The 14,678-nt window shown below is 39.4% G+C and overlaps 1 protein-coding gene across 2 annotated transcripts in view; it reads left to right on the forward strand.

The window, feature by feature from the left end:
• EML6 (EMAP like 6) overlaps positions 1 to 14,678 on the forward strand; it is a 283,528-nt gene that overhangs the window by 171,202 nt on the left and 97,648 nt on the right. For both annotated transcript variants that reach the window (XM_029937369.1, XM_029937368.1), the window contains exons 11-15: positions 3,051 to 3,218; positions 4,207 to 4,313; positions 7,998 to 8,116; positions 10,319 to 10,505; positions 11,773 to 11,878. In XM_029937369.1, coding sequence (XP_029793229.1) covers positions 3,051 to 3,218; positions 4,207 to 4,313; positions 7,998 to 8,116; positions 10,319 to 10,505; positions 11,773 to 11,878 — 687 coding nt within the window. The remainder of the gene's footprint in view (positions 1 to 3,050; positions 3,219 to 4,206; positions 4,314 to 7,997; positions 8,117 to 10,318; positions 10,506 to 11,772; positions 11,879 to 14,678) is intronic.

A 14,678-nucleotide genomic window follows, 5' to 3' on the forward strand; every position in this document is an offset into this window, starting at 1 on the left:
CGGTCTGGGAATTGAGAAGAAACATCACTGGGGCCAGAAGCAATACTGTGGGTCTCATATGTGAAGACTAGGGAAGAAGTTAACTCACCCAGAATTGGTATTTCCTGTGTATCCCCAAGCCTTATAGAGTGAATTTGGGTCTGGAAATGGAGTCCTGGGTGTGTTGATGGGAATGCGGGAATGGGGAGGGAGGCGGTAAATCGTGCTGTCAAATGAGATACCCTGATAGGTTAACTTATCCTGAGGATGGTAGAAGCCAGGAGACACCTGCAGAGTGAGGGAGGGTGACAGCTGAGTGACAGTATGGTGGAAGGAATAAAACCCACCTCAGCAATCTGCAGAAGGATCCATATTCTCATAGCAAATTGACTTGTTCTACTCTTCATGGTACACCGTTTATAAATCTTGCAATTTGTCTCAGAGCCATTCAGACTTTTGTGGCCTTTCTGTCCCAGAACTACTGGCAGAGAAATTTGTAAAGGAGGATTGCTGAAGGGAATAGTAATAGTTGGTGGCTCGTGTCTCCCTGTAGCCTAGGGTACCAGTGGTGGGTACCCAACTTTTGAACCTGTAAACAGCCAGATATGAGCAGGGGCTAGTGACCATGAGAAGTGTGGAGACTGAGCAAACATTATAGTTTTCCTCTGTGAATAAATAAAATTTTCAATGAAGTTAATTGATGCATTTACAATTACATGTGTGTAGGATTCTGCACAATATTTAGATGAAAATGTTCAGCAGTTAATGAAAATGACTACAATAGTTATTATTTTTACATGGCCAAACCATTTTTTCTCATTTCATTTTGACATTTTCCAAATCTTTTCAAATAACTGGTATCTATACTAGCAATTTTCCCTGATGTCACTTAGACTAAATTGTTTGACCAGCATCGCACAGACGCTTCCATGAGATAAAAATCCAAAGCCTTGCTCATTGACATTGCTGTATCTTATCCCCTCTTCTCCAAGGGAAGGCTCAAGGCTGAGAATCTCCTCTTTTACCTGTGTGCTGCTGCCACACACACACACTCACACTCACACAGTCCTTGAAAACTCCCTCCCAAGAAAAATGTCCTGGATGTTGTAAGACATGAGTTGCATAAAGTCTGAGCCTTGAAGAAAAAAGTGTTGGCCTCCAGTACAGCTTGGATGGGCTTGCAGCAGTGAAGAAACAGAAAGGTCAAGGTGGCTAGAGTGTGATGAATGATGAGAGCATTGTGAACTCAGAGGCTAGAGAGGGCAGTGGGGACTATGTCATGAAGGCCTTGTAGCAACTGTTAAAAGTTTGGGTCTTTTTTGAAGTGTGATAGGAAACTATTGAGGGTTTAAAATGGAGGAGTGACGTGACCCATATAAGTTTTTAAAAGACCACTTTGATATCATATGGGATGGATTAGGGAAGGGAAAGCTTCAAGTAGAGAGATTTTGCACAAGTCCAGGTAAGAGATGATGTGACTTGGACAAAGGTATTAGGAACAGATGTGAATACAGGTGCATGAAGTTAGGAAACAGTGTCAAGGTAGAACTGAAGGTCTTGCTGATGGATTGGATGTAGGAATAGAGGCAAAGAGAGGAGGCAAGAGTGAGTTTGGGGCATGAGCAGTGGGGGTGGATGGTGGCACCATTTATGAAGATGGGAAAATGAGCAAGGAAATTGTGTGTGTGTGTGTGTGTGTGTGTGTGTGTGTGTGTGTGTGTGAAAAAGAGAGGGAGGGAGGGAGATGGGAATAAGAGAGAAGGGGAAGGGGCACTCCTTGGTCTGTGTTGTCCATGATAAGTTTGGGGCACCTGTTAGACATCCAAGTGGACATGGCATGCAGGCCATTGGCAGTCCAGGGAGAATTGAGGACCGGAAAACAAATGTTCGGTAGTTGAGGGTACTTAAAGCATGGGAGAGAGGACCAGCAGAGAGATAAGAGCCTTCCCTATGGTTCACAGAACAAAGAGAGACCTTAAAAAGTGACACTATCCTAAGGAAAGCCTGGGAAGAGATGGATGTGGTTTTCATTTATTCAATAAATATTTGTTACATGCTGTTCTATAGGCTGGAGATACATCAAAGAATAAAACAAGCACAAATCCCTGTCCTCATGGAGCTTTTGTTCTACTGATGTGATGTAGTCAATAGACTAAATGTAAACACATCTGGTGAGAAAGGCTATGAAGGAAAAGAAAGCAAACAGGAGGAGGAATGCTCAGATAGGGCAGCGTGGTGGTGGCATTTTAAGTAGCATGGTGATTTTCACCTTCATAGAAATCATTACCTCTCCAATGGGTATTTGAATTTTAAACACATTTTAGTTGAACAGATGGCTTTCTCCCCCACTAAAGAGGCTCCATTAGAGGGCCTGCAATAGATAGAATTATTTCTGAAGGAGGAATGCCGGCCCCTGCAATCTCCCATAGCCTTTGGAGCACAAGGCCTGCACACGATAGGATGGACCCCGCTTACTTCCCTGCCTTCCTAGAGGCTGCTCTATGTATATGGTGTCCCAACCGTGTACCGGAGACTTTACTGCCATAGCTCAGCTACACCCGTAAGTGCAAATAGCCTTTCTTCTGCATCCGTCACCTGGGGATGGCGTTTACTAAGTAAAGCAATCAGGGAACAAAATTTAATTCTTCAGCTCTACATCCACATGACCCTGAGCAATAATTTGATTGTTTTTTTTTTCACAGAATGATTCTGTTTCCTTGTTGCAAAGGACCCCCTGTCTGATCTTGTATTTAAATAAGAATGTTTGGGATAATCATTCTTAAGCATTTTAGTTTCAGAATCAGTGAAGCAGTAAGCAGTAGGCATTATCTGAAATAGGTTCGAATGTATCTTCAGCCTCAGGACTTAAATTTTAAGGCCATTTTTAGCTTAATTCACACTGGAATAATTGAGATAATTTTGGGAGGCTTTGGTTAAGATACAGAAAATACTGGAAATTGTATTTTCTAATATAGTTAAAGATTTTACTTTTCAACATGAATCAGAATGTAATTTTTTAATCAATGAATCATATTGTCTGCATTACTAATCTCTTCAAAATATCTTTTCAGGAGCCAAATTTAGAAAGTATGTGGGCCATTCTGCACACGTCACAAACGTCCGCTGGTCCCACGACTTTCAGTGGGTATTGAGCACAGGAGGGGCTGACCACTCGGTTTTCCAGTGGAGGTTTATTCCAGAAGGTGTCAGCAATGGTCTGCTGGAAGCCACACCCCAGGGTAAAACCAAGTATAATCTCTCAAGCATTTTCAAAGAGTGTTCTAACATCTCTCCCGGAGATAAAGAGTTAAAGCAATTTTTGAGAACTTCATTCCTATAATAAAATTTAAAATTAAAAGTAAAGACAAACTTTTGAGATATATATGAGTTAGTTGAATAATTTCCTTCAAAGGATTTTGTTTATACCAGATACCAATTGAGGGTTGTAGGTTTACATGAAGAATTATAGCCTTTGAGAATGTCAGGAACAAATCTATCTCTGCCTCCATAGGACCACTGTAACCATGGTGGGTCCACTCTATCAGGCTCAAGGGGACCGAGGGTCAGAGTGACCTTAGGAGTTGGCTCCAGAGTCAAGTTCAAAGAATGGTCCACAGTTGGGACAGATATGTTTCAGTTCAGTGGATGTGTAGTCTTTTTATTTATCACCATGCCAGCAGGAGTATTCAGATGATGAAATTTGAAACCATGTGAGGAAATGCTTCCATTGGGAGGGTTTCTGCAGGGGTTTGGACTGTGGCAGTTACCACCACTTGGTGGATGTGGCACAAGACTAAGAACTAAGTGGCTGGATTTCCTTTTGTTTTAGCCTTTGTTTCGGTAAAGCCTTCCCCTGGCTTTTCCTTTTCTTTCTCTTTTTGTCTCCCCCACCCCTCTCTTTTGGTCCTTTTAAAACCAAGATTTAAAACCCCAATCCTTGATATTTCATGGAGGTTTGGCAATGAGTTCTGTCTGCTTGGGGCCGGGATTGTCCAGATCTGTTAACGCTACTGTAAGGGTGTGAGAGGGTGTGCTGAACTTAACCAAAAGATGACAGGGTTGGGGGGTGGGCAGAGAGATGTTTTAAGAACCTACATTAAGAAAACTATCACTGTAGTGATTTTTTTAAATTTACTTTGCTAGAAGAAGGAAAATATTTTAAATAAATTTTTAGCTATTTTGGGTCTCAGAACTTTGGCTTGTGTCTCACTGGTTGTGTTTCTGCAGAGGGTGGCACCGATTCTTACAGTGAAGAGTCTGATTCGGATTTATCTGACGTGCCGGAGTTGGACTCTGATATTGAGCAAGAAACTCAAATCAATTATGATCGCCAGGTCAGTAAGCAGAGGGCCTCCTAACAAGTGCCTGACAGCCCAGAATGTCAATCTCACTGGATCTGGATGGTGTGCTAAAAATGGCCAGTACTTGGGCTAAGAGAATCCAGACAAGAATAAGGAAAATTACCTACTTCTTGTTTTTAAGCAAAGATTGAAAAAAGGGCATTTAACCATTCACATTATTAAACTTTTTCTTTAGTGGAAGATAGTACCAAATTTCTAAATTGACCCATAACAGAGTTTTCTGCCTTTCTAGCACCTAAAGCTTCTAAAATATTTTTTGCAGAAAAATGTGCAAGTAAGCTACAGGATTCTTCATTTTCTTAGCAGATCATTAAAGCATATGTTTTCTGGGGTGCCTAGGTGGCTCAGTTGGTTAGGCATCCAACTCTTGGTTTTGGCCCAGGTCATGATCACATGGTTCATGAGTTTGAGCACCATGTAGGGCTCTGTGCACTGACAGTGTGGAGCCTGCTTGGGATTCTCTTGCTCTCAATCTCTCTCTGCCCCTCCCTCATTCATGCATGTTCGCTCTCTCTTTCTCTCTCTCTCTCTCTCTCTCTCTCTCATAATAAATAAATAATTTAAAAAGAATTTTAAAGCATGTTTTCTTTACAAAATTGGTAGCCTTAAAGCCAGGGTAGTTTCCAAGTGAACTGGTGTCCCGGTTTCTCTCTTAACTTACATAGACCATTATCCACTTAATTAAAGTCAAAACTCAAATACAATACATATAATCTCTCCAGTCTGAAATCACCACTTGTAGAAAAGTTGCACAATGACAAATTGCATTCTATTTTTTTGACGGTGGACATTTCATTTCAGTTCTGAACAGTAAGTGTTAAGAAGAACATTCCTTCACAGGAATCTGGAGAGTCTCATCTTTTTATGTTTGATAACTGAAGGGGTTCTATTTTCTTTTTTGCCATGTCATGGAAGTATGTGGAGCAGACTCTGTCAATGAACCTGGAGTAAGATTTCAGGTTTAAGACACAGCAACTGTCAGTGTTGCCCATGGAGACGTACCGTATAGGCCTGTGGCAGCTGCTGTCTATTACGTGTCTCTACAGGGCCAGATCCTGCTCTTTACGTACACCAAATCCAACCCCACAATAACCCTGAGATGTTAACTACTTTGCCCACATCCATCTCACCCTTAGTATTAAAATAAGAATGTGGATCTGGGCTTCTCTCCAAAGTGTACGTCTGCATATTGCTTGGCTTTGCCTCTTTGTAAGCCCTGAAACTTTCCACATGATAATCATCACTCATTGAGTTAGTGTTTAAAAAATTAGAGGCAGTCTAACTAATGGTTTGGGTCAACTTCGTGACTAAGTCAGCTTGACCGTGCATTGATGCAGTACATTTTGCAATAAAACTGAAGATGAGGATTAAAAGGAAATTAGTAATGTAGAAATATGCACACAGTAAACAATATTATGCCTGATATCCAGGGTACATGGGATTTGAGCAAAGTGAACATAAAATTTGGAAAAAAAGAAAAGCAGTGTCTTTAGTTGGGAATTTTTTATTTAATAAAAAGGCATTAGTAAAAGAATGAAAAGGCTTGACTATACTGAAATCCATGCCTAGGATTTGTATATTCTCCCTATCTCTGTCTCTGTCCCTGTATATTCTCCCTCTCATCTATATTACTTGATTTACATTATTTTTTGTTCTTAAGCTACTCCTGAGCAGGCAGTTTTATTCTGTTCTACAGATGGAGTCTTAGGTCCACAGAGTTTATGAGACTTGTTCAAATAAGCGGTAGAAATGTCAAGACCAGAATTCAGTGCTCTTGAGGAGTTGATGAGCTGAAGAAAGATGATGGACCCAGATGGATAGTTAACTTTAGATTTTACAAGCTTAGTTCATTGTCTCTTCAGTAGACAAAACAGTAATGAGGTATCTTTCGACCTCTTTTTTTTCCTAAGATTTTTGATGACATCCCAAACAGACTTTATTATAACATATCATTTTTCTCATTACATAGCTTTATCAATTGAAAATTTTCCTTGTGAAGATGAGCAATTACCAATAGATTTTACTTCATTTTGAATGTGTTAAATTGGTATCTCTTGATAGTAGGGCATAAATACGTGGTAGAGAAACAGATTAATTTTTTTTATCTGCATTTAAATTAAATATAAGAAATGTTCTCTGACTCTGCAGCACATTTTAGGTCTTGGGTAAGACCAAGCTCTGCTCTAAATCTCAGAGTCTGATCTGTCAAGATGCATAAGATTGTGACCGAAGATAATTCCGGAGAGCCATCACCATGATTCATGAGGCCTGTGTTTTGCAAATGAATTGTCAAGAGATTTCTCACCTTAGAAAAAATTATAGCAAAATATTTTATTGATTTTTATTGGTGATTTTATCAATTTCCTTTCATATTTACAAGCAAATTAATAGCATATCTTCTGAGTATAAATTATTTGAACTTAAAATCTTGAATCCCAGTGATTCAAAAGATGTTTCAAGTTACTTTTGTTCATTAGAAAGTGAAATGCAGTCTCATGTCTTAGGTGTTCAGTGTGATTTATCTTTTCAAAGAAGTCACTTGGTTGTCATTTCTTTTGTCTATTTCATTTATTTCTACTCTAATCTTTTAAAATTTTCTTTTATATTTATTTATTTATTGAGAGACAAAGACAGAACGCAAGTCAGGGAAGGGAGAAAGAGAAGGAGACAGAATCTGAAGCAGGGTCCAGGCTCTGAGCTGTCAGCAAAGAGCTCAGTGCAAGGCTTGAACCCACAAGCTGTGAGGTCATGAGCTAAGCCGAAGTCTGATGTTAAACCGACTGAGCCACTCAGCCACCCCTCTACTCTAATGTTTATTTTTTCCTTTCTTCTGGTTACTTTGGGCTCAGTGTATTCTTTTTCTAGTCCCTTGAGGTATATTGTTAAGTTGTTTATCAGAGTTTTCTTTTTTTCTTAATATATTGTATATATAGCTATACACTTTGTTCTTGGAACTGCGTTTGCTGTATCCCACAAGTTTTGTTACGTTGTTTCCATTTTCTTTTGTTTCAAGATATTTTTCTATGTTCTTTTTTAGTTTTTCTTTGATCCATTAGTTATTCAGAAGTGTGTGGTTTAATTTCCACATACTTAGAAATTTTCCAGCTTTCTTTCCGTTACCAATTTCTGCTTTCATACCGCAGTGGCCAGAAAACATACTTGATGGGATTTCTATCTTTTTGGATTTGTTAAGACATGTTTTGTGGCCTAACATATGATGCATCCTGAGAGGAATGCGTGTGCTGCTGCTGATGGATGGAATGTTCCGGTTGTGTGTGCTAGGTTACTTGGTCTGCAGTGTTCTTCATCTACTATTTCCTTATTGATTCTTTGTCTGGATCATTTATCCACTGTCCAGAGTGACTCTTCCCACTATTACACTGTTGATGTTTATTTCTCCTTTTTGCTCTGTTAGTATGTGCTTTATGTATTTTGGTGCTCTCATGTGGGATGCTTATTTAAACCTGTTATATCTTCTTGATGAACTTGACCCCTTTATCATTATATAATGACCTACTTTGTCTCTTGTGGCCATTTTTAGCTTCTCATGTTCTCAAAAAGTGATTTCCTAAAGTTAAAGGCCTCCTGAGAATGCCAAGATATTAATAATTTTGAAACCCGAAGAGTCTCAACTAAATGTTTTTACTATGCTTTAAGGTTTACAAAGAAGATCTACCTCAGCTAAAGCAACAGAGTAAAGAGAAAAACCATGCAGTGCCCTTCCTCAAAAGAGAAAAGGCTCCTGAGGACAGCTTGAAACTCCAGTTCATACACGGGTGGGTGCCTGTCACCAGCCTTATTCAGCAGACCAATGGGGTCCCTTCTTCTTGGTGCTGACCCACTTCAGGCTGGCTCTTCTCTCCACTGTGTTCTTACCTGAAGTTAATATTTTAACCATGTTTCTCTGTCCAGTATTCTCAGTTGATCTTATGTGGCCATAACAATGTGTGTATCTAGATGTTTTCTGCTTCACTGACTCCCACGATGGGCATGTTTCTGTGGCCCATTGTTATCACACTCTCTTTTCTTCCCCCATTGCCTCTCCTGTTATCCCCATTTCTCCTGCTCTATTTAGCTGGCTCCATGTTGGACAGTATTTTCTTTAAACAGTTTTGCTCACATATGCCCAAAGTGATTTTGGATTTTGAAATCATACACAACCTATCACACTTGAGGTTGACATCTAAAATTTTTTGGGGTGCCTGGGTGGCTCAGTTGGTTGAGCATCTGACTTCAGCTCAGGTCGTGATCTCACAGTTCCTGAGTTCAGGCCCCATGTTGGGCTCAGTGCTGACAGCTCAGAGCCTGGAGCCTGCTTTGGATTCTGTGTCTCCCTCTCTCTCTCTGACCCTCCCTGGCTTGTGCTCTCTGTCCCTCTCCTTCAGAAATAAAAACATTAAAAAATTAATAAATTAAATTAAAATTTCAACATAAGTTTAAAGGATTGTAAAACATAATATCTAGTGTTTTATTAATACATCATTCATTTAAGTGGATCAGTTGGAACCTAAATGACATTGATATTTGATTCTCACCATCATCAATTTAAAAATTACATGAGCCCATATTTCTGTTCTACTTCACCCATAGGATATTCCAAGAATATTACACTATTGTAGTATTTTTAAGCTTGAAAGCCTTCTCTTGATCACCGTATCATACCTTCTGCAAGGGAAGAAATGTATATAAGTGCAGTTTAAATTTTATTCCCTGTTACCCTAAGTCTCTAACATGTGTTACCTAGTATAGTATCCACTAGCCATGTAAAGCCACTGAGTGGCTGAAATGTGGCTAGTCTGAATGCACATGCAGTGTATGCATAAAGTGCACACTGGATTTTGAAGAATTAGCATTTAAAAAAGAAAGTAATACATTTCATTAAATGTTTTATATTGATTGCATGATAATATTTTAGACATAATGGGTTAAATATTCTCAAAATAAATTTCATCTGTTTGTCTTAATCTTTTTTTAACGTGACAATTAGGAAATTTTCATTTATCTACATGGTTTGTATAATATCTGTAGAACATTGCTGCTCTGAGTGTCAACTTTTTTCTGGATTGAATTCTTATTACAACTATTAGCAGTACAAAACTTACCAGACAACATAAATAAAGCACAGATTCTAATAAGTAGATACTAAATATAAGAAAAATTTTATTTGAAAAAAATTGTAATAAGATTTTTTTCACTGAGTTCAGATATATGTACATATGTATTATTGCTAGATTGTGACAGAGTTTAGCATTGATTCTCTTCCAATTTTTCATTTTTTTCATGGTTATAAGCACAGAGAAAGTTTATTCACATGAATAAGCAGAAGAGTGTAGAAGCAATTTTATCACAGCAGCGCTACTCAATTCTTTAAATTCTTGTTGCATGAGACAGATCTCTCTCGTGATTTTGGTACATCACACAGAAGTATAGTTTAATCTACCACCTGTCAGTTCAATTAAGTCACTCTTCAATTTTGTTAAAAGCGAAGAATTGGAAATCACTTGACCTAGAGAAGAATTTCATATCTAGTTGTTGGAATTGTTCACTCTCAACAGCCACACTTGAGTTTGTTTTGGTGTCCCTGGAGGGTTCCGCGCCCCAGGGTAATACACCACATAAGACTCTGGACAAGAGCGGAAGGTGACTGAGAAAGGGGACGTGATGAGGGGTAACCTGTTCCCCATCGCAGATGCATTCTCAGACTGGTCAGTTTTAAGAAAGAGCACATATCTAGCTGAGGATCTAGAGGCAAATTCTGTTGAAATGATCAGTGCACACTGGCCCCGTTACAGATGTGCCACCTGCCCTCAGGGGTCCTCGCACCCCTGATGAGGATGGCTGTCGTAGGCACCTTTGTTAATCCCTGGGGTTCTTCCTGTGCATGTTGGTATCAACACGTTAGCTTTACTCCTGACCTCCCTGCTCTGCTCATTCGCCGTTCATTCAACTCCTGTGCATGTCTCGGACCTGTGCTTCAGCTACAGGGGCTACGACTGTAGAAACAATCTGTTCTACACGCAGACTGGAGAAGTGGTCTACCACATTGCTGCAGCGGCTGTTGTGTACAACCGGCAGCAGCACTCCCAGCGGCTGTACCTGGGGCACGATGATGACATTCTCAGCCTGACCATCCATCCAGTGAAAGACTACGTGGCCACCGGGCAGGTGTGTAGCTCTCCTCTAAGATGCGGGCCTCGTCAAAGATGTTGTCATTTTGAATCCACTTTACATACCAGTTCAAGAACTACTTGGTAGAAACAAACAGGAGGCAAGTAGCTGAAGATCCAGTGAAGGCTAGGTCACTTCGTGGTGGTAGGAAAATTAACCTGTACATTACAGCAGTGTTGTGAGCCTCTGAGGGATTTCATTCTGACATGATATGTATAAACAGGATTAGCTAAAACTAAAATAAGTTACATGAATGCAGTCTTAATAGATTTTCCTCATCACTGAATACCCCATACATAGTATTTCCTAGGTAATCAGTAAATTTTTATTGAATGAACTACCTTTGAGTACTAGTGTAACATCTAGTGAATAGTTATATTTATAAAACTTAAAGTTATGCATTTTGACTAATTCATTATTTTGTATTTTAGTGGGTATATCGGCTAACTTTGCTAGCCAATACATATGTGTATTCTTAATATACCACATTCTATACTTTAATTGGTGTGAGGTGGACCAGTGACAAACCAGTATACCTAGAGACATTCCAGGTGTAACTGGGGCTCCAGACATCAGTGTAGGAGTTGGCTGGATTCTGCTTAGTTATGTGCATCGTTTTATGTCCCATTTTCCCTTTTATAGTTTTTACACCCAACAAGGCTCTTTTTTTCCCTCGAAATCAAGTGAGGCAAACCACTTTACTGTTAACATGTTGTTGTTGTGGATTAGTGTGAGAGAAGCTTGTATTCCCTCTAGGAGAATTCCACCTTAACAACAGGTAGGCCATGAAACTGTCATTTCCTGGGAGGAAAAGCAGGGCCAGGCCTTCTTGGGATGAGTAAAATAATGGAGATGGGTGAAAGAACTCTGAGGTTAGTGCTGTAACAATGCACAGGTGGCTTGCTTGACCAAGAAGTGGAATCTTATGGGGAGTTGGCAAGGCAGGAGAGTGAAATCTAGAACTCGTACAAAAAGCACAATTGACATTTGACTTGGTGTTTAAAGTACCTCCCCTGGGAGCCATGCACCAGGTTAGGCTGGGCTGGCCCCTGATATGATGCCAGAACAAGCTTCTTAGACTCGTTGTACCTCAGTGTTATTGGAAAACAATGGATTCAGACCAGATGATTTCTGAGTGTCTTCCTGATCTCCAAATGTGTGGGTCTCTGAGCAGCGCTTGGCCCTGAGGAACTCTCAGAATGACCAAGGAATCATTCTTGTTATAATTTATAAGTAATTAATTGTATTCATCCTATTATTTAAGGTTGGAAGAGATGCTGCTATTCATGTGTGGGACACACAAACTCTGAGATGTTTGTCACTACTGAAAGGACAACACCAGAGAGGAGTGTGTGCGCTTGATTTTTCAGGTAATTGCCAGTTTTCCACTGAAGTCATTGATTGTTCTGCATTTACTTAGGGCTGGGTTTTGTTTTTGGCTTTACAATCTTTTGTTTAGTTGAGTTCTGTTTGTAATAAGGTAAGCTCTTTGTATGTTAGCTACCCAGTCTTAGACTAGAAATCTGATATGTGAATACCTCACACACACACACACACACACACACACACCACACACACAAATGTGGCCTTTTGATTATGCGTCCTTTCCTGGTCTTGTTCATTTCCTCTCTCCCAAGTCATCACCCAGAGCTCACACTGTGTTCTGCATTCGCTTGAGCAATTTGAAATCCAGAGCAGCTGTTGCTGCAGAAAGTCTTAGTTGAAAATGTCTGGCAGTGACTCAGAGCATCAATTTCATCTCCCCAAGGAGGTGGGAGCGCCGCACTTGCAATTTAAAATATAAAGAACCAGAGGGAGGGCTGCAAGTTCTCTGCAAAGGGCCACTGCACAACACTTGTGTTTTGGAAATAAATTTCATACTTAAAAAATAGAACTGGATTTTCAATCTCCTTAATTTAAAATTTGAACGCAGTGCTATTAGAACACTAACTGATGAGTGTAATTTCTTTAGGGTGAGGCTGTTTCTTTAAGCTAGAATGGAGAATAAGGGCATATTACAGAAGGTATTTTTACCTAGAATTTTTAAGACCAATTGTAGAAGTTAGATCAATGGAAAAAAATTATAAACTTTTTTATTGAAAACTGATTCTATACTTTCTTTCTAAATCCTGTTCAGAAGTTTAATATGTGCAGTGTGTGTAATGGTAGTCATTAAATTCCATGACTCCACAACCCTGTTCTCTTTCCTACATCCCTCACTCTCTGCTCTCCTTGCTCAAGCCCAAAGTCCCTCTCTTCTCTGCCATAATGGCCTCTGATTCCATTCCCACGTTCTCTAGTTCATCCTACCCAGTTCTGGAGTCTTCTGGAGGCACAGTTATGTTGCCACCCTGTGGACTCATCTCCGTTGACTGACCCAGGGCTGAGCCCTTGGTTGGATATTCATGACCTTCCATGATCTGGCCTCAACCTTCCTTTGCAGTGTTTCTACCCAGTTACCCATTCATGCTCCTTCACCTCTCTTTAAATGCAACACTGTCCTTCTTTCTGCCTGTGTCCCTTTGTTCATGCTGCCGCCATGTGTCTGTTCAAGTCCTACCATCCTTTAAGACCAAGTTGAAAGTTTCTCCTACAGCCTTCCAGGGAGAAATACCCCATCCCTTCTTCTACATCTCTCAGCCCATGGTCGTCATTGCTCTTGTGTTACCTGTTAGAGTCCATGTGGTGCTGTTTTGTTCATGTTTCTCATACAAGAAGCTACTTGGGCAGCAGAGTCTGTCTCTCTCTTCCCCACTGCACATATTGTACTGCTATGGACACAGAAGCTCTTCCAAAAATATGAAGGAATGAATGAGGCTCTGCCCAACATGTTTTGTCTCGCCTTTCACTGTTACTACTAGAACTTCACACCGTAAACTGTGTTTGGGTGAAAATTATCTTTACTTTTTTCACCTGTAGTAACATGGAACGGTTTGGGGTGACTTTTTTGTGACACGCACATCCTCCACATACTGTAAAGTTCTATAGAAATCTGAATTGTTACAACATTATTAGGAGTTACTCAATACTTTCTGTGGTTATTGAACTAGTGAAACTTAAGGCTCAAGAGTTCCTAGTCCACACTGGCAGGCACATGAGCTCGAGAAGGCATGAGTACCAAGGAGGCGAGAACACTGGGAAGCCCAAATAACAGGCCCAGTTACAGCCAATACAAAGTCCTACACTTCTAGAAGTTTGGTGGACATAACAGCTTTCAACTGGAAGTGTCATACATCCTTGATAAAGCAGTGAAATTTAAGAGGAAACCATAATTTGAGTTTCTCTTCTATGGTTCTCTTCTAAGAATATGAACGAATTTCTTCTGCTTTCTTTCCTCAATAGCCAGACCTCCCATTTCCTAAAATTAACTTTGCTAGCTGATAAATATGTGTATACTTAATATAAAATTATATTAATATGCTCTTAAAAAGTAGTAAGACACCCATTAAAGTAGTAAAAATAAGCAAAATAATAAAACCTAAATGTGCACTAAAATATGGAGTATCTATTATACAGTAATCATATTTTTGGCAACATTAAAAATTGACTCAATAACTACATCAGACAATTTGGCACCATATAATAAAAGCAATAATTCAAAATGACAAGTATGTCGACTATGTGTATTTCATACATATTTCTATGTATCAAGTTAAGTGAAAGAAAAAATAGAACTCAAAATAGCATCTATTCACTGATTTCCACTGAAAATGTGTGTATGTAAATTAACATAAACAGAGCGACAGGAACTTCAGAATAATATAAATAGAATTTAATAATCATTAGAATCTTTTTTCTGTAGAACTTTTTAGTTTTTAAATTTAGATACATCACAAGATCAAGTGCCTATTTACTTATATACCTTTAGGGAAGGCATTAGAGGAATGTTGGTCAAAGACATTGAATAGACATAAGTTGATACCCACTAACTTGACCTCTGTATTTCCAGGAAGTCCTCTCTCTTCTGGGCCTAGTAGTTTTGTAAAAGGAAAGATCAAGAGAGTTAAGTGAACTTTGAAATCTTTCCCTCATAAGGTAGCCCCTCACACCAGTTGCCTCGGGAGAGAAACCAGATGTTTTAGAAAGAGGTTGAGAAGCTGATTTTGTCACTGCTTGCTAATTTCCATTTTGGGCAAATAAAGGAATATCATGATACAAAATATTCTTTGC

The sequence above is a fragment of the Suricata suricatta genome, chromosome 4 (assembly GCF_006229205.1).
Source record: "Suricata suricatta isolate VVHF042 chromosome 4, meerkat_22Aug2017_6uvM2_HiC, whole genome shotgun sequence".
NCBI lineage: Eukaryota > Metazoa > Chordata > Mammalia > Carnivora > Herpestidae > Suricata > Suricata suricatta.